At 54.4% G+C, this 19,294-nt stretch overlaps 1 protein-coding gene and 1 long non-coding RNA gene across 17 annotated transcripts in view; one reads left to right on the plus strand and one right to left on the minus strand.

The window, feature by feature from the left end:
* The first annotated feature begins 26 nt into the window (after positions 1 to 26).
* Positions 27 to 2,164, plus strand: LOC139178632 (uncharacterized). 4 transcript variants are annotated; one of them, XR_011563038.1, is made up of 3 exons: positions 58 to 399; positions 496 to 702; positions 800 to 2,164. It is a non-coding gene; the product is annotated as an uncharacterized lncRNA (long non-coding RNA). The 4 variants fall into 4 exon arrangements; XR_011563036.1 differs by having other exon boundaries at positions 59 to 403; XR_011563035.1 differs by having other exon boundaries at positions 27 to 702.
* The window catches only part of DOCK3 (dedicator of cytokinesis 3), a 304,126-nt gene continuing 285,835 nt past the window's right edge, over positions 1,004 to 19,294 (minus strand). For 7 of the 13 annotated variants that reach the window (XM_070776617.1, XM_070776613.1, XM_070776612.1 and 4 more), the window contains 8 exons: positions 18,770 to 18,891; positions 17,430 to 17,568; positions 16,765 to 16,912; positions 10,635 to 10,753; positions 9,385 to 9,472; positions 5,314 to 5,436; positions 4,712 to 4,794; positions 1,004 to 3,947 (listed from right to left, as the gene is read on the minus strand). In XM_070776617.1, the coding sequence (XP_070632718.1) occupies positions 3,438 to 3,947; positions 4,712 to 4,794; positions 5,314 to 5,436; positions 9,385 to 9,472; positions 10,635 to 10,753; positions 16,765 to 16,912; positions 17,430 to 17,568; positions 18,770 to 18,891 (1,332 nt within the window). In that variant the 3' untranslated portion in view covers positions 1,004 to 3,437. The other 6 variants (XM_070776615.1, XM_070776614.1, XM_070776611.1 and 3 more) reach the window with 6 other exon arrangements.

Consider the following 19,294-nt stretch of genomic DNA (forward strand, 5'->3'; position numbering starts at 1 on the left):
TGCTGGCCGCGCGCCGTGGCCCCCTATTGGCTGGCGCCCCCCACGCTCTCCCACACACCGTTCCCCCATTGGTCCACGCGCCTCGGAGCCCAGAAGAGCGGCTCCACGCTACCCTTCCTCATTGGCTGATGGCATCGCCCGCCCTCCGCCCTAGACAGTTGTCGACCGCTGATTGAACCGGGGCTGCTCGCAGGAAGAGGCCGCAGAGGCGGCGGAAGCGGCTCAGTCGCCATCTTTGGTAGGGGCAGGGGCTGAGGCCGAAGCGGAGCACCATCAGACTGGAGTGGAATTCGGCCGCTGCCCCGCGCCTGCTCAGTTGCTCTGTGTACCCTCTGTTCTGGGCCCCAAGTCCTCCCGAAGAACCCCACGGACTTCTCTGCTCTGGTCCCGACTCGTGGCGTAGGTCAGGGGCTCTGTGGTCAGCCGCAACCCAACAGGCAGGGAGGGCGGCCGGCCGCAGGCAAGGCTCCGAAGGTTTCTTTCCTTTTTCTTAAGGGACCACGTGGGCTGGGGAACCGCTGAAGAGAGTCCGGATTGCCCCGACAGGTCGACAGGAGGACCCAGTCGGGGCGGACAGATGTCGGGTAGGAGCAGGGCCCGTAAGAGGGCCCAGAGCTCAGAGGGGCGCCCGGGCCAGGACTGGTTGCCTGGCTTCGAGTTCGGAAGCATCCCGCCTTACTGGGGAGATTGGCGGCTTCGGAGGTTTGTCCCCCACGCCAGGAAGACCCCTTCTTCCCCCTTTTACTCACAAGCCTCGGGAGCCTGGCCGAGGTGGCTGGTTCTCTCTCTTGCTTTCCAGCTGAGCGCTCTGCGCCCTCGGCTGCCCTCCTTTCCGGTGCAAGTCTTGGCTCTCTGTGCTTGAAGGCCGGACGTGGGAAAAGTTGGCACTGTGCTCAGGACGGAAAAGATTTTTATGGGGCTAAAAGGGCTTGGAGCCCAGCGACAAGGGTTGGAGGGGGGCACTTTGCGGCTGCTCCCATTCAGTGAATTCAGTGGGTCAGTATCAGGTATTCATCTTTAATTCACATAACAGCAGTCAAGGGAGTGGGGAAAGCGGGGAAGTCAAGTGGCAGATATTTACATCTAAAATTCACATTACTTGCTGGATTGAGAACATGCTACCACAATATATACAGTAAAATACTTTTTTGGGACACTAGTACAAATTTTTTTTTTTTTCTTTTAACTTTGCTTTCTGATACAGGTAAGACCATTAAGTCACTTCTTATTTTAAACATAAATACACAAAAGAAATGGTTAGAAGTTTTCTTATTTTAAATAAGCACAGAATGCCAGAGGTTAAAAACACATTTATAGGGCTGAATACCAATTGGACAGCACACTCTATACATTTTTTGCTCAAATTCCTGTACAAATACACAGCATTCAAATAGGTATTTACAAATAAGCTTGAAAGAATGAAAATCAATATTTCACAATCTTTTCAGAGAATTCTCATCTCTGGCCTCCCACTTCCCTTCAGACTGGCTGATTCTCCAAGGAAAGGAATTTGGAATATGTCCTTTTCATTGAATTTGGGAAAATGGAGAGGGAAAACACACACCTGGCTCACCCTGTAGAAGGCAAGACCAAACAAACCCACACCCCCCTCTCTACCCTCTCATGCCACCAGGTGGAGAAGGAAGATGTTCTTACATGAGGACTGCTTTGTCCAGGGATTGAGGTTCAGGAGTGCCCTAAAAGCTAAAGACGAACTATCTAAGAAATCCAAAGCTAGTCCCCGACTGTTACACTTGGGAACACCAGATGGTTCAGGCCTGCCTAGACTGACCCACTCTGCTTGGAGTCACCCTTCAAGTATCAGAAAGGACCTACACTGGTGATAAAACATGCCCAGACACCCTGAAGGTAATGCGCCCCCCATCTTAGCTCATAAGTTACTTGCTGGCATTCCTGTTAAACAAGTTGCCCTTTGTTTACAAGTGAAAGACACCCTAACCAGGGAAGTCAGATGGGCCAGTGGAAGAGGAACTAACGGAGAACGTACCTGCTCAACGAGGAGAAGGCAGCCTTGTGACTGTCAAGTTGTGAACTCAAGCAAGTAAATGTTTGTAGACTTTTTAAAAGTAACTTAGAAGCACCCTGGTAAAATACTATTGCCACTCCCCCCTATTCCCCAACTCATAAACCGAGAGGAAAATCAGTACCCTGACCTGAAAGTTTCCTATAAAGACCCCACTGCCTTCTGCCCAACAGACTGGGGAGGCTGGAGAAACTGCCCTCCTGCTCACCCTGAACCCTGAGTGGTGGTCCCATGGGCCTGGAGCTGGGATCATGCACTTGGCTACTGGGAGGGGATAATTCAACCTGCGTGGCTTTCTGCTTCTAGGAGAAGTCCCTCTCCCCTCCAACTGCGCTTTTAACCCAGGAGCTTGCTGAACCTGATTTCAAGTCCTCAGGCCTTTGGAGCCTGGCTGGGCAGCCACCCCGCTGCTCAGAGGTAGTGCTGAAAATCCCTGATTCAGGAGCTGGAGGACAGGCATGCTGGCCACTTCTGAAAGCTCAGAGGATTTCCGGCCCTGCCACACCCCAGCCTCACTCCTCTATCGGCTTGTCTCTCAACACGTGGCTGCCCAGGCCCTGGGGAGGAAGGTGGTGAAGGCAGTCCCTCTGGCTCCAACCCTCACTCAAGCTCCAGAGGCTAGGAGATGACCACTGCAGATCCATGCACCAGGGGGCTCCTGCAGGGCATGGGGTATGTTAAGAGTGGAGGGGAGCGAAGGGTCAGAAATAAAAATGATGGAGGGGAAATCCAAGGTAGAGGAGGAGGCGGGGCTGGCCCACAGAAGCCTGGCAGTACACCCGGGGCATGCAGTTAGGCTGTCACATGCCTGTGCCGGCAGGTTGGCCTCGCCAGCCCCTCAGGGGCACACTCCTGGATGGAAGAGCAGGCATTTGTGCAAAATGGCTGGTAGCCCTCTTGTCCACCTGTGACATAGTCCACGTGGTCCTTGCAATCCCTGAATACAACCATGAGCTCTTCTGTCTACACAGCAAAGGAAGAGGTCCCTAGTGCAATTTCCATTCTGTGCATTGCTGCCCTGGAGGGAGGGCCTGGGCTCCTGCCCCAGGGGCCCCATGAAGCTGCAAAGCGGTTCTGTGGTGCAGTATCTCCATCTAGCTCCATGTGGTCTGAAACTGCAGGAGGAAGACAGCATCTACTGCACAAAGGAAAGAGGAAAACCCATAGAAATGGAAATGTAGAAAATGAAATAAAAAGAGAAGCCACAACCCTTCATGCTGCTGTGGCCTCTGCACATGGCAACACACGAGTTCACGGCAGTAGAACGTAGACTCGGGCGGTTCTCTCCTGAGTGCCAGGCCTCGGGCTCCCTGCGGGGGGACTTGCTTTTCTGACCCGGAGTGGTTGGGCAAGCCGCTCACTGACGGTGGTGTCCCAGCTGCCTCCCTGCCCCTCACTGTTCCCCTCGGCTGTGCTCCCAGGCCATGCGTGCCTGCTCTTCCTTGGTGCTCCCGGGAGGCAGCGAGGCCTTGCGATGCAGGCCCCGAGGCCTCTCAGCCTCCTCTCGCAGCAGCACACCCTCGTCGTGCTCCAGGGCCGGCAGGCGGGGGTGGTAGGGCTTGGGTGGCAGCGCAGGCGGGTCCATGGGGTCCTGAGGGATGACACATCCCGGGGCTGAGTGGCTTCGGCACGGCTGGGCCTTGATGGAGTCCAGGACGGCGGACTCGGAGAGGCTGTAGTGGACGGGGAGGTAAGGTGGCTCAAGATCTTCGTCAGCGTTCCAGGCCTGGCTCGGCATGGAGTCCATGGTGTCGGTTCGAGCAGGGACCTCCGAGGAGTGCCCAAAGTTACTCTCACTTAGGGAGGACACGCCGCTGCTGGCACTGCCGGATAGTGTAGAGTTGCTGCCATCCAGGCCTGACTGGGGGCTGGTTGGGGAGGCCGGAATAGGGTGCAGGGGCGACTGAAAGAAAAGGGAGAAGTGTGAAAATCCTTCTTTCCAGACAGGCTGACATGCCTGCCCCGGGACGAGAAGACCAAGAGTCTCCTATATTAATGAACTTTAAAATACTCATCACCAGAGTATTTCTTGTTTCGCCATCAGCAAGCCCCTGCCTTCTCCCTGGCCCCAGCAAGCCTATGCAGCCCCAGAATCACCTGCATTTCTATGGCCCCCAAATGGCCCTGCCTTTGTGCCCCGTGAAGCCAGGTCCCAGGCTTCTGGCCGTGGGTCTAGGGGCAAAGATAGAAGGGCTGGGTCCGCAGGCCCGTGGGGAGGGCAGAAAAGACCCCAGAGGGCCATGGACCAGACGAGTGCCTTCTGCTGCTAAAATCTGTGACAGTCTTTTCCAATTTGCAGAAAATGAGTTTCGCATAAAGGTTTGGTATCTGATGCTTCTCATTTTGAGTGGACTCCAGTTTAAAGTGCTCTATGACCTCCCACAGTTAACATTTCCTCACGTTGTGAACTGTGGTGTGTTAATACCTACCCCCTGGCTTCTCACTGCTCTTGGCTCACACACTGGGTGCCGTGTGTTGCTGTCTGAGGACCCTCTGACCTCTCCACCCCCATCACATCTGTTACAGGACACGTGGGTCACCTGTACCCCAAGTATGTCTCTGGAAACCCCCAGCTTCTGTCAGGCTGGGCTGTCGGGAGCAACAGGGGAGGCAGACCTCAGGGGTCTCTCCCCGCACAGCCTAGGGGCTGTCGCCTCAGAACATTACCTTGCGCAAGGTCCGGGCGGGGAGGGCTGGGGGGGTGTCACCCAAGGGGTGGTGGAAGGCGTCGAAGTGTAGGGAGTAATGACCTGCAGAGGACACAGAAGCAGAGCTTCAGTTGGGCCCTTTTTGGACTGCATCACAGCAGAGCTGGCGGGGCCAACTGCACGGACGGGAGTCTCCCACGACCCCTTGGCACTGGAAGCCATGGGAAAACCTCTCTCTTCACTGACATTCTTCAAAACACAGGCTGCTTGAGTAGAGACACCCATGCCACACAGGAGATCGAGAAGTCCGAGTGCATCAGAGCCCACAGAATGACAGTCCACAGACAGCAGCGGCCCTCTGCCTGCTGCGGGGCGATGACAGTCTGGGAAGTCTCGCGCTTGGCACAGTCATTTCCGACGTCTTCAGCCTCCGCAGTCAGAAAGGCCTTACTGAGTGTACCTGCTGCACTTGGAGACCTCACTGACCCCAAGGCTGCGGTGGGGGGGTTCTTTCTTCGGCTGAGTCGGCTCGTCTTCTCAGCCCAGAGGGCTCTTGCCCTCACCCCTGAGCAGGATCTGAGACCGGGGACTACCTGGGGGACCCGCTGGAGGTCTTCTTACCATGCAGCAGGCTTCGGGGAGGCACTGGGGGGGCCAGGATGCACCCCGTGTGGGCAGACAGGAAGGGCTGGGCCTCTCGGGCTCCGCTATCCAGGCTCCAGCTGCTGGGGGCTGCTGGCACCGCTGAAGGGCGAAAACAGATGGCATGAAGGGAGGTTACTTCTTGAGCAGCCTCTGGGTGGGGGGGGAAGTCCTCTACTACTGCCTGGGCCTTCTCCAGGTGTGAACTCGGTACAGCACACACGGGCATGGCATGCCAGCTCCTGAGACAGAAAACACTGGCCCAGCAAGGCACGGTGGTGGCCCACGGGGAGAGTGGCTGCGGCAGACGCCACTGAAGAGGATGGCTACAGAGTCAGCTGCTGGCTGAAAAGCACTTGGGAGGAGGCAAGACGAGAGGAAGTACAGCAAGGAGGCAGCCTCCCGGGCTTGCTAGGAGGAAAAAAAGAGAACAGGAGAGTGGGGCAGGCTGGTAAGACTGACAGAAGAGGGAGAGGGAGATGCAGGCGAGTGAGTGCATGCGAGAACAGGTGTGCCGCGCACCCTATAGCTTCTGACCAAAGTCAAGAGTCAGGGCTCTCCCAGGGCCTGACCCCATGGGGAAGCAGGGAGCAGGATGGGTGGGCAGCAGCAGATGCCTGTGTCCACAGCTGGTACGTGGCCTGGGCCCTCAAAGAGCCTGTGGTAAGCTACAAGCTCTGCCCACCCCTGCTGCTTCTGAGCCCACTGGCTGGGCCTGGGATGCTCGGGAGTTTTCTAGGCAGGACTGGAGTTCATACAGTGCTGTAGGAAAGAGTATGAAGCCAGGGGTCAGGCCGGGTCCAGCAGGGACCTCTGCTTCCATAGAGGATGGAGGGTGGTGGAGCCCCTGGGTGCTTTGAAGCATAGAGGCCCAGTTCCTGTAACTCACATGCCGTGGACAGAGTGGGCCCTGGACAAAGAGTAACACAGGCTGTCCATCTGTGGATGGGAAGGAGTCCAGGGCTGGAACAGTGGCCCTTCAGCGACAGCTGAGGAGAAGGACTGTAGGAGGGGAAGGGTAGGGGGGAATGGCTGGACCCCGGGGTCTGAGGAGCAGCAGCGGATACGTGAATGCCATTGGTCAACTGCTAGAGAACCACCGCCACTGATGAGAACTATGCCCTTTCTCTGACAGAGCTCTCGTTATCAAGAGACAAGCGGCTGACCCACTGGCTTTGTTTTGAGGCAGTCACAGCTAAACGGGGCATTGAGGAGGCTGGGGACTGGGCTTTTCCCACTCCAGGGCCTGAGTGGGGAATGCAATGCCAGGGCCTAAAGGGCACCTGAGAGGCTCTGGGAAGGAAGGAGCCTGGCCTTTGAGGAGGATGTGGCCAGCAGGTGCTGGGCCCCACATGGTCGAAGAATGAGGTGGTGGGAGGCGTCCACCCTGGTCCTCCTTGCTGGTGAAGAACGTCAGGCTGGAACTCGGCTGCCTCACAGCCTCATGTCTCAGGAGCGTGGCTCAGTCTCACGGACTGGCTGACAGTGGTGGGGGCAGAGGGGAGAGGTGGCAGTGACTGGGTGGACAGGCATTCATTCTAACTCTGGTGAGTGCCAGATGGATTCCACCGGAAGGCCTTCCTCAGAGAGCCTGAACCACCCTGAGACCAGGACAGGCCTACTCTCAAACAGGCTCTCCCCAAGATGTGGCAGGAGCTTCCTGGTCCTCAGCACTAAGGTGCCCTCTCCTGAAAAGGAAAAGTTCCATCTCCACAAAAAGTCATCACACCTCGAGGAGTAAGAAGCTTGGAGGCAGGTCTAGGCAGCTTCCCCAAAGGGGCTCTGACAGCCTGAATTCTCATGTGCACATCCTGGCCCTAGAAGACATCAGGACTGCACAAATTCGCCTACAAGAGCCCAGAGGAAACAGCAGGCAGGAACGCTGGAGGGAAAGAAAGCTGGCAAGGCTGCAGTGGTTTACAAAAGGCACCTGCGAGAGCCACTCCACATCAATCAGAAATCATCCAGCTTGCCCTCGGCCTCCTGTTGACCAGTGAGGCCAGTGAACCTCTGCCATATAGCACCAGGGCTTCCTGGGTGGCTCAGTGGTAAAGAACCTTCCTGCCAATGTAGGAGATACAAGAGATGCATGGTTCGATCCCTGGGTCGGAAAGATCCCCTGGAGAAGGAAATGCAACCCACTCCAGTATTCTCGCCTGAAAAATGCCATGGACAGAGGAGCCTGGCGGGCTACAGTCCACGGGGTTACAGACGTGAGAATACGCATGAACACACACCAGTGCATAGGGGCTAGTGGAGAACCTCAGATGCAGCAGCTATCCTAGGAGAAAGAGCGCTGATGCCACCTGTGTCCTGGCCTTTTCTCTCTCTGCTGTGGACCACCAGTCTGAAGTCCCCTGTGCACAGCAGCCTCGAGAGTTAACTGGCCTGGTCTGGGAGTCACTGCCTGGGAAAGAGAGATCCTTAAAATGAGAAGTGGAGCCCTCATGGGACTCAAGATCCTGACGATGACAGAATGGTGACAAGTGTGCACAGCTCCTGCTCTGGAGGAGCCAGCAGAGATCTGGGGAGTTATGGCTCTGGCTCTGGGTCCCCCAAGACAAATGTCTAGCTCACTGCCTACTAAGCTCTGGCCTTGTGGCTCAAATGGGCTTGCTTTGGGCTCAGCCTTCGCTCTGAGACAACCCTCTTTCCTCCCCACACATGGCGGGTGGGCGTATCCAGCTTCTTGCTGCAGCTTGGTCTGAAGCCTGAAGCTCTTCTGGGTCTGGTGGGTGTCAGGTCCTGGTCTGGCCGCCAGCACCTACTTGAGCTCTGAGCCCGTCTGGGCTCTCAGCTAGATCTGTGATTGCTCCACAACTCAGGCAAAGAGAAGCTGCTGTGGTTCCCGGCCCTCAAGGCCACAAGAGCACTTGGTTTGGGGGCACAAGTGCAGGGGTCCAGGAAAGCCACGTGTTTTGGGGATGTGCAACTCTGAGGCTAGGAAGATGTCTTCAGCCAGAATCTTATCTCCACGCCCGCTGTGGTCGAGCACCAGGCGCTGAAGCCTCCCAGGCACTGAGGTCGTGGAGCCCGGGTGTGGTCTCAAATATGACGGGGAGGCGCATCCTCCATGCTGAGCAAAGGAGGAGCAGTGACAGTGGGGACAGCAGACAGCAGACGGCACGTGGTGAGGAGGTGTGATGACATGACAACAGCTTTGGAGGGACACGTCCTGATGGGCCAGCAGGTCGCAATGCTAGGGACCAAGAGTGCCCTAAACTTACTAGGTTGAGGAGAGGGGAACCTGCAGGGAGAGGGGCTGATAGGCTCGGCCTGGTTGTGTGTGGCAGGTGGGCTGGGCAGAGGCCCCACACGGGCACTGTCCTGTGTTAAAAGGAACTCAGTTCTCCATGTCTGGGACTTTGGGCTGGGGTTATACGGGCCCAAGTCTGGTTCTTCCATCAGCTGGCTGGAGCAGAACGTAGAGTACAACTCCACTCTCGGAAACCAGCCTCTGTTCTAAGTATTGCCTGGTTTCGTGGTATAGCTGATGGACTTGCAGAGTGGAAAAGGGATGCTCAGCTGTTGCAGGCCTGGGTGGCTACAGGAGGACTGAAGTCCCGCAGGGTGCCTGGGACTGTCTCTGGGAAATTCACTTTGCCATGACCTGTTCCTTCTCATTATGCTTGTGGATGTGCTTGGCCACAGGCCTGTTCTGAACAACAAGGAGAGGTCCCTGTGGGCCTGAGTGGAGAGGGACCAAAGCCACAGGGCCTGCCGAATTCTGGGGCTGGTGGGGAGGAGCCCTGGGGTGTGGGTGCCCACTGAGTTTCCATGAAGGTGAGCTCAGAGCAGGTGGCAGCTGGGGCGTCTCAGAGGGTGGGCCCTGGGGAGCCGGAGATACAAACAAACAAGATCTAGACCTCAGCATCAAGCCAAACATGGGTTAAATAATGAACACAGAACTGGTCAGGACTCTGGATGGACAGAGTGGCCTGGGTGTTAAAGTATGGCTTAGCCTTGGCCAGCTGGTGCTCAGGGACAAGAGTGAGACGCTCAGGATGGGGACAGACAGGAGAGGAGGCCACCTGGGAAGAGGAATCGTACCTTTTTCAGCCACAGACAGATTGGGATCACTGCAGGGTTTGCAGGCTCCAACCACTTGCTGGAACAGGGCCCGCTGGAAGTTTGGCAGCTGAGGGAAGGAGAAAACTATCAAAAGGTGACAACAATCAGTTACATCTTGGGGGCATCATGGGCCCCAGGAGCCAGGGCATTCTAGGACCAGACCAGGAAAATCAAAGCAGTGGGACAGCTCATGCTTGAGATGTGCTGAGAATGTCAGGCTGGTTGGAAAACTGTCCATGCTGTCTGGCTCCGAGTCCTGCCCTGTGCAACTGTGCAATGTCTGGGGCTCCCCCACCGCGCCGGGGCCTGGCTGGGCTCCAGGCTGTCCTGTACACAGCCCACAAGGAGGACACAAGCACCTGAGGGCATCTAACTGCATCCTTCTGTCCTGCCAGGAGACCCACCGGCAGGAAGGATACAGGGACCCCTCGCACCCGAGCCCTGGCAGGTTTGGCCTCCTGGAGACGCTCCATGCGCACAGGCCCGTGAGGGGAAGGGCAGCACTCAGGCCTGAGGTCACAGACATGACCCGCTGTTCCATGTAGCTGCCAGGCAGACCTATTCCTTCCACCTGGCAGGGCTGCCCAGGCACAGGGAGCTGAGAAGGTCCTGGCACTCTGGGACTGGGTAACAGTCACTGGAGGTGACTCTCATGGCCCCTGAGAGAAGGGCAGGGCAGACCGGATGGAGGAAGGAGCCAGTCGCTGCAGCTTCTTGTTCAAGGCCCCATACGGGACATCTGCAGAGCTCTGCAAATGGTGTAGGGAGGGTCCCGGCGGGAAGAGAGGGGCTTCGGGCGGACGGATGGACAGACGGATGGATGGATGGATGGAAGAGGCAGAGCTTGCCCGTGGGGACGTCCTTCATGCACACATGGAGGAAGGCTAGTCTCTAGACCCATGTCCGCCACTGCCTTCTCTGGACAGAAAAGAACCAGTTTTCTCTGCCATGTTGTTTTTAGATGAGGAATTCAGGACGCTGGCCAGAAGGACAGACAGCCACACAGACAGTGGTGGGTCCAACCCCACCGCCATTCTGCCCATAGCTGTACTCCGTCTGGACTGAGATACAGATGCTGGTCCCCACATTCACTGCCGCTCCCATCCAGGAGGATCTTCACGGCAGCATGAGGGAGGCACGGACAATGCAGAAAGCCTAGCAAGTGCAACGAGGGGAGCTCAGGCCAGCAGAGTCCCAGCAAAGGGCAGTCAATAGGCTGGCTCTGTTACCTGTCCATTCTCCAGGATGGCTGCTGGATACATGGCGCTGCTTGGGCGGTCCCGGTGCGTGGGCAGCAGCAGCATCATTTCCCGGGCGTGGCGGTACTTATCTGGCAGAGAGGGAGAGCCTGTAACCAAGTGAGAACAATCACGCACAGATGACACGCAACGGATGGAGGGCCCAGAGGGCATGCATCCCGGGGAGCCAGTGACCCAGGGTCGGTATCCCCTTGCAGCTGGGGTGAGGATGAGCTCGGCAAGCACAGAAGGAATGACGTGGAGCCTGGTGGTTGGGTGGTGGTAAGGGGGCTGCACTGGGCATCCCAGCCGAGGCAGGCACATTGCAGACTAGGGTCATGTGGACTCGCTGGCGTGGCCCCCTGTCCCTGCTCGGGGGCAGATAGTGAGGAGAGCTGGGGGTTGGAGCTGGGGCCCCGGGAGCCCTGAGTCTCCGGCACTCAGGGGAAATGGGGGTGGCTTGGGTGCTGGGCTCTCTTGGGGCCCAGGTGAGCTTGCAGTGGAGCCATCACACAGAAACAGACACACTCAGGTAACAGAAAAGCACAGTTCTTACTGGACACGGTTTCCACACACTTACCTTCTCCAGACACCACTGGCCCTGTCTCAGCTGGCCCCTACCACCTTTCCCCAGATTCCAGGCCTCCTGTGCCTGGCCTCTGCCTTCTGGCCATCTTACTGCAGACTCAGCCCAAGCGGCTCAGGGCCAGGGGCGCTGCACACAGGGGGCTCTCTAGGGTTCCTCACTCTGAGACTTGCCCTTCAGTGAACTCAGGAGTCATGGAGCTACTCTGGGACTTGTGGGGCCTTAACCAGGCTCCTGAGTTGACTTGGTTCATGCTCTTCGCTTATGAGACCCCGTCAGGACTGAGGGGCTGTTATGGAAGCCAGATGTGGTGTGGCTTAGTCCTCATCGATGCAGGCCATGGTTACACGCCCAGTAACCTGTCAACTGGTGGTCCTCAAAGGGACCTTCCAGAGAAGTGGTGAGAAAAAAAGTTGCAGGCTTCCCTTGGGAATATATAATTTAGAAGGCCCTCCAAATTTGCATCACTCATTGTACCAGAGAGCGGCATGTCCATGTCAAACTAGTGGGGTCTTCCAGATCCCTCATGGGAAGGTCACCTGGACCTCAGGGCTGTCGACGTCCACTGGCAGCCCCTGGCTGGTTCAAGTGGGTGAACTCCCTCTGTGTAGTGTTCTCTTAGTGAAGCTCATCTGAGAGGTGAACCTGCAGCTCTGCAGGCTCTGTGTGGGCCTTCCTAGGGGTGCCCTCTAGGCACTGTCAGGGCACAACTAAAAAGGTGACCAGGAGTTCTTGAGAAATGCCTTTTAAATACTCATTTTAGACCCAAAGATGAGGCTTAAGTATGTTGAAGAAGTCAGCATACCAAAAACCAATAATGTAGCTATTATTAACGTAAACTTCCTCCGTAACTGGTCTCAGTGATACTGTTTGTAGAGCCTCAGAACTGGCTTTAAGGCCTGGTTTTAAAAACTATCCTTCATTGATAAGGGAATGAGTAAACTATGCTTTATTAAAAAAAACAAACAAATAAACTAGGCCTGAATTTCTACTATTTGGTGATTTTTCTCCCCTATCAATATTTTCTTTCAGAACTTGTGCTCTGAGGCAATCTCAAAAAGATGGCTGTGTAAGGAAAAAAAGAAAAGCGTTCCTAATCCCACTGATTTTCACAGTACCTTCCCAGCAAGAAACTCTGAAGGCTCCCTGGGTCTCGTTGGCCACAGCCCTGGACAGGGCTGCCCGCACATAGCATGCAGAGAGAGGCAGCCCTTTACACCAACTCATGTCACATACCCATCCTGTACCAGGCACGTGGCTGGAACATGGTGTGCTGCCTTGCTCAGCTTGGCCGTGGTCCCTGACCTGACAGCTCACGGTCTGGCTCACCAGGCCAACCCTGGATCTGAGCACTCAACATCCTGTTACGTGCTGCAGGGTGAGGCTGGAGGGCAGCACCTGGCCCCAGGGGCTGACAGGTGCTCTGTGCAAACACTAGATTTTCCAACTCTAGCTTCCTTCTCACTGCTGTTTTCCCTAGGCAGCCAAAACCACAGTAGGTGAGAGTGGTGGCTACTGTTTATGAAAACATTTAAATACCGCAAGGGCTTCTGCATCACAGGACTTCCAGACTATCTCAGTTGTAGTCTGGTGAACCCCAGGGAGGCTGAGTCCCCAGCATGACTGAGTATATTCAAAGAAAAGAAAGAAAGTTTAGTCACTCAGTCACGTCCAACTCTTTGCAACCCCATGGCCTATCATGATGGCCATACTCCAGAATATCATATAATGAAAGGCTGATTCAAAAGGAAACTAAATGGTTAACTAGGTGGTGGTTGGTGGTTTAGTCACCAAGTCGTGTCTGACTCTTGTGACCCCATGGACTGTAACCCACCAGGCCCCTCCATCCATGGGATTTTCCAGGCAAGAGTACTGGCGTGGGTTGCCATTTCCTTCTTCAGAGGATCTTCCTGATCCAGGGATAAAACTCTGGTCTCCCACATTGTAGGCAGACACTTTACTGTCTGAGCCACCAGGAAAGTCCTGAATATATTCAAGGTTCAATCAAAATCTCCTAGCCTCGCTCAGCCTTTTGACCACCAGGGGGCGCTGCCGACTTACAAGACTGTGCCTTGCAGGCCATTCACCTTGAAGGTTTCCAAGCAACAAGAACCACTGCAGAACATCAACAGGCGCAGCAAGGAAGCTATTGGTGTCATGACCACTCCTGGGAGTGGGGAAAGTGACTCCAATGGAAAGGACTCTCTGGAACACTTTCTCCATCCATGAAAGCGCTCCCCTCATCTGTAACATCAGACACAAACCCGAGCGTGGGCCATCCCATCTCCTCTCTGTCCCCACTGCACCTACTACTGCATCCACCACATTTTGGGCCTCCCAGGGCCAATGCAGGAGACACGGGTTCAATCCCTGGTCGGGAACATACCCTGGAGGAGGAAATGGCAACCCACTCCGGTATTCTTGCCTGGGTAATCGCATGGACAAAGGAGCCAGGCGGGTTACAGTCCACGGGACTGAACAATAACAAATTCAGTCTTCCTCTATGACGCTGGGTCTGGTCTTTATCTTCTCTTGCATGTAGGCCTGACACTTGCTGGACCCATGGTTTTCTCCGGATGGGCCTGCACATAGATGGAATGGATGCTGTAGCCTGGAAGTTACTGCCTGCTCTTTCTGAATAACCTCTGCTCTTATCACAGTACCCTGCTTTGGGCCCAGTCCTAGTTAACCTTGAAGAAGAAAATGGCAACCCACTCCAGTATTTTTGCCTGGAGAATGCCATGGACAGAGGAGCCTGGCGGGCTACAGTCCATGGGGTCGCAAGAGTCAGACACGACTTGGTGACTAAACCACCAACTACCACCTAGTTAACCATTTGGTTTCCTTTTGAATCAGCCTTTCATTATATGATATTCTGGAGTGTGGCCATCCTGATAGCCTGTCTCCAGAGATGGTGACGATTGATGCCTTCCCTCCCTAAAACACACAGGTCATCCTTGCATCATGAGGTACAGTCTTATTCTTTACAGTGGTATTGAATGGGATTGCCTTAGTGATGGGATTAATTGACAAAATGTGGCAAAAAGGATGTTCTGGGACTTGCAAGGCTGGGGAGTAAGACGCCTTGCAGCTTTTCCCTGGGTGTCTTGGAACGCTTGCTCTGGGCAAGTCAGCTGCATGCTGTGAGAAGCTCAAGCGACAGAGAGGTCATACGTAGGGACTCAGGTTGACAGCCTCAGCTGAACTCCCGGTGGACAGGCACAACTGACTGCCAGCCACGTGACAGAGCTGTCTTGGATGTCCAGTTTAGTTGAGTCTTGAGATGACTCCAGCCCCCAGTCACATCTGACAGCAAACTCATGAGGGACTGCAACTGAGAACTTGCTTAGGAAGCCCTGTCTACCCACAGAACCATGCGAGATGATAATAAATTGTTTCAATCCACTAAGGTTTTGTGGGTGGTTTTACAGGACAGGGAAACCTGGTGTGCTGCAGTCCACAGGGTCACAAAGAGTCAGACATGACTTAGCGACTGAACAACAACAACAATTGATAGCCAAGTCATTTGAAATAAAGAGGGATTACTTCCAAACAGGGAGAACATGACTTCTGTCTATTCAACCCTGACGGTGCAAGAGCAATGCCCACTTCTCACTGAGCATTCATAAAAGCTTGATGAATGAATGCACCAGTAAACGGTTAGCTGGAAGGACAAAGGTGGTACCAGCCAGCTTGTGAGGTCCCTGATGGCATCTTTGTCCTCTCCAGGGCACCAAGTGCCAGGCACTGCCTAGAGGAAGTGTCTGAGCACTCAGAGTGGAAGTGAGGTACAATGCTCACCCCTCGCTGCCTCTGTTTTATTTTTTTTTTTATCAACAATCATGGGTCAGAGATGACTTAGATGAGTATAACTGAGACAGTGTTCAGGTTAAGAAATAACCCACACAATAGATTAGATTACAAAATCTGTTTCTGCTTTGTTCAGGAGCTCTCATTAGGCACTGCAAATGCTAACCTGCACTAGAGCATTCACAGCCTACTTAGGGTTTCCTTCCTTTTCATTCCTCAAACCACCTTTTGATGTGCCATCTTTACCAATACAAATCACTGTTCCTTCTCTACGTCTGCAGCCCTCACATACTGACACATCTTCCACATGTACCATTTGGTGGGTCATTTCTCATTTTTCACACTAGAAATACCTGCTCCAAGATGCTGGGTCCCCTTTTTTAGCACCTTAGTCCACATTGGGAAGGCAATCACCAAAGTGGAATGAGCACCAGACTGGGGGCTTGCAAGTGTAAAGACTCAAAGCTCCAAATTCTACTTGGCCACGAACTGATGGGATAGACTTAAGTCCCCCATTGGACCTGTTTTCTTCCACAGGAAATGAGGGGCTGGGCCAGTGTTGGGGGAAGTCTGTAACTGCTCTTGTTGTGACCTCAAACCCGCTTCTGCTGTATGTTGAGGTTTTTCCCAATGGCCCCACTGGCCACTGCATCTCTCTCCCCATCACTCCTATTGTGGGCCATGGATGACTCAGATGGTAAAGAATCTGCCTGCAATGCAGGAGATTCAGGTTTGATCCCTGGGTCAGGAAGATCCCCTGGAGAAGGGAATGGCAACCCACTCCAGTATTCTTGCCTGGAGAATTCCATGGACAGAGGAGCCTGGGGGGCTACAGTCCATGGGGCTGCAAAGAGTTGGACACGACTAAGCAACTTCTTTTCATTCAGGTTTGTGTGCTTTGAAAGAAGAGGATTTTTGGTTTTTTTCCCTAATGATCATCTATGTCATACAGCTGTGTTATTTCCCTGTCTTCATAATAATGAGAAGAACAGACTCCATCTGTCTGAAGCCTGGAAGCAACAGCTGGTAGCTGGCTACTGCTGCTGTGCTACACAGACTGCCCTGGGGGCGCTAGGTCTTCGTCACCACAGCTCACTTCCATTCCACCACAAGTATCTCGGTCTAAATGGACAGAGAACCAAACCTGACTGCGGGAACTAGAGTCAGGAAAAGCTGCTGCCTCTCAGAGAACAGTATTTATTCGACTGAATAAGAAATCAAGCAATAACAACTAGTAGCCTTTTACAGAGCCATCTCTCCTGATTAAGCCTTTGCCAGTTGAACAAAGTTTTTTTGGTTGCTGCTACCATTTAGAATACTGGCTTAATTTTAGTCTTCACATTTAGTTTTCATACTTTTTCATCATGTTTGATTACTCAAGACAAAACTCACTTTTGCCTTAACTTTGTGCTTTATTCTCACAAACACTTCAGTGAGAAGAGCTGAGCCTTCTCCTGGGCTGTGTGTCCTCTTACTGAAGTGGAGATGTGATGCCTGGTTACCTCAGTGTAGCACAGCTGCAACCACTGGCCCGAGCAGGGTCTGAAGCCAGAGAAAAAGATCTGGAGGCAGGAGCCCTCGAGTCCCTGATGCTAAAAGCATAGGTGAGCACTTGCTAAGTCTCAGGGCCACTTTGAAAGACATAGCCACAGATGAGAGCAGGACAAGGGGCGCCCATGAGGCTCTCTCCTCTCCCTTCTGCAAGCAGCGCCCTGCCGTCCTTACCTCGGGCACTGGAAGGGGCAGAGGTAATCATCTGGGATGGTGCTGAGTGAGTGGAACTCAGGCTGGAGGAAGAAGGGCTTGCCTGGGACGAGGACAGAACAGAGACGTTGGTGACTGAGCCCTGGTACCTGGGGTTGGGATACGCGAGCTGCAAAGGGAGAAAAATTAGCAGGATAGAGGTCCAAACGGCCAGGATGGTAGGACTGGCTCAGAGTTGGCTTCTTCATGCCACCAGGTGCCCAGATCCAATGTCTGATGCTGTACCCTTGCCCTGATGAAGGCCAGGCTGATGGCCAGCACTAAGGGTCAGCTATAACCCTGATGGTACAGGCCTGCTGGGTAGACTCTAGCGATGGCACCCACAGAGGAGACTGGACTGAGCCATCAGGAATGCCAGGCAGGAGGGCAATTTGGCAGAGGAGCTTTCCCATGGGATCTCTAAGAGCAGCCAGGACTAAAGGCAGATTTCCTTCTTGGGAAATAAGGCCTGGGAAGTGCAATATGGGGAGGTGTGGAGGGAAGGCCATTCTGCTAGCTCTGGGTGTTCTGAATTCAGAAACTGAAGAACTAGGCAGCAACGCCAGTCCTCAGGCCAGACCAGCAAGCAGAGAGCCAAGTCCTCCAGGTGCAGGCCCTGGCCCGCTCTTCCTGGGCCGCGCTGGTACCTGCATGTGGTGGTACAGGTCTTCGGGAGCCTCGCCCATGGAGCTGTCGCCCAGCATCACCACGTTTCCAGCCTCGCTAGATGCGTGTGAGGAGAGGGAGGACGATGAATGGCGGCCGGTGCCCATCAAGTTCATGGGGCTGTGGACAAGAGTGGGAGATGGCCAGGAGTCAGGGCTGGAGCTGAGGTGCTTCGCTAGATGGCGGGGGCAAGAGTCATGGGTGTGTGTAAAACAGTCATCCCCAAGCCTCAGCCTCTCTGGTTGTGAAGGTTTCACAGCCAATGTTCATACCTGTCTGAGGCCTGGAGTCGTCCTGAACCCCACCCTGCTGCTCGGGGGCCCCTGGTCTGGGAGGCCAACAGTAGCCAGGCAGAGCCTTAACCTAGAGTTAAATGGTTTACGGCCACTCAGTCTGATGACATCAGCAGTGTCTCAGGAGGAATGAAGGAGATCCACTGAATCAGGTGAAGGACCCCAGGTCTTCCTAGCCATGGGCTGTGTACTTAAGCTGGCGCCCACCCTGCACTGGGATCTGCTCCCAGCTCAAGGTGTCTTCCTGACTTGAGGAAGCTGTCATAGCAGCTCCCTGGGAACCATCTGCTGGCCTCCTTCCACGGCTTGCCAGCAGTTTCTGTCAGTTCTAAGCAGCTCCCCCCATTCATTTGCTCCTTCGCATCTGCTGAGTGCCCACCCTTTGCTGACTTGCTGGTCACAGTGGAAAACAAATCCCAGTGAGGGTCCCTCTCTAGGTTTTTCGCTTGCCTGGCCTTCCTGCCCTGGCAACCTGGAGCCTCCCTGCAGAGCCCCGGTAACAGGTCTGCTGAGTGCAGAGCAGGCATACCTTGATGCCTTTACCACCATGCTATTCTTCCTGAAACCCACTGGGGATCCTCGTTCCCCTGGGATCAGGTCCCAAGGCCTGAGTGAACAGGGCCCATCCAGAGAAATCCTGGCCCCCTTCCAGGCCCTGCACTCCAGCCACTTGGCTCAACCTGTAGTGCTGACCACACTGGCCTGCATGAGGATTCTGAGGTGTCTGCACATGTTTTTGACTTTGCCTGAATCTTGCTCTGTCAGCTTCCTAACACCAGTTCTTTTCCACCCAGCAAACTTCTACTCACCCCTCAGGACTCACCCCGCTGCCCCACATACACTCTTCTGTCACCCTGGATGACCAGATGCACAGTGCAGATCCTGTGGCAGGAGCTGTGTGTTTTCTGTGTGTGTGGGTGAGGGGTCACATTAGTGCACACAAGCAGCGTTCTGGACGCCCTTGCTCTGATCTCTGACATCCGGACTTACCTTTGTGGAGGGGACCCTACTCAGCCCTAAGGCCATACCTGTGCCGATGGGTCATCTTGATGTTCTCTGGGCTCATGGGGCTATGGGATGCTAGGACATTTCCCCGTGGGGTGCTGGTGCCCGAACACGCAGGACTTAGCTTGTCCAAACCCGGAAACTCCTGTTGAGACATGAGTGCCCCTTCATAATAAATAATTGGGAATAAATAAGTAATTGGTAGCTCAGACGTTAAAGAATCTGCCTGCAATGCAGGAAACCCAGGTGTGATCCCTGGGTCGGGAAGATCCCCTGGAAAAGGGAATGGTAACCCACTCCAGTATTCTTGCCTGGAGAATCCAAAGGACAGAGGAGCCTCGTGGGCTACAGTCTATGGGGTCACAAAGAGTCAGACATGACTAAGTGACTAACAGTTTCACTTCACTTTTTTTTTCCCCCCAAGTAATTAAGGAGTAAAAGAGAAGAGGCAGGCTGGTAGCCAGAATGTAAAAGAAAAAAAAAAAAAAAGAATCATATACCATTGGCTGAACCTAAACTACTGGCTTCTTTTGGGCAGTGACCCCGTC

Source organism: Bos indicus, chromosome 22 (genome assembly GCF_029378745.1).
Source record: "Bos indicus isolate NIAB-ARS_2022 breed Sahiwal x Tharparkar chromosome 22, NIAB-ARS_B.indTharparkar_mat_pri_1.0, whole genome shotgun sequence".
Lineage (NCBI taxonomy): Eukaryota > Metazoa > Chordata > Mammalia > Artiodactyla > Bovidae > Bos > Bos indicus.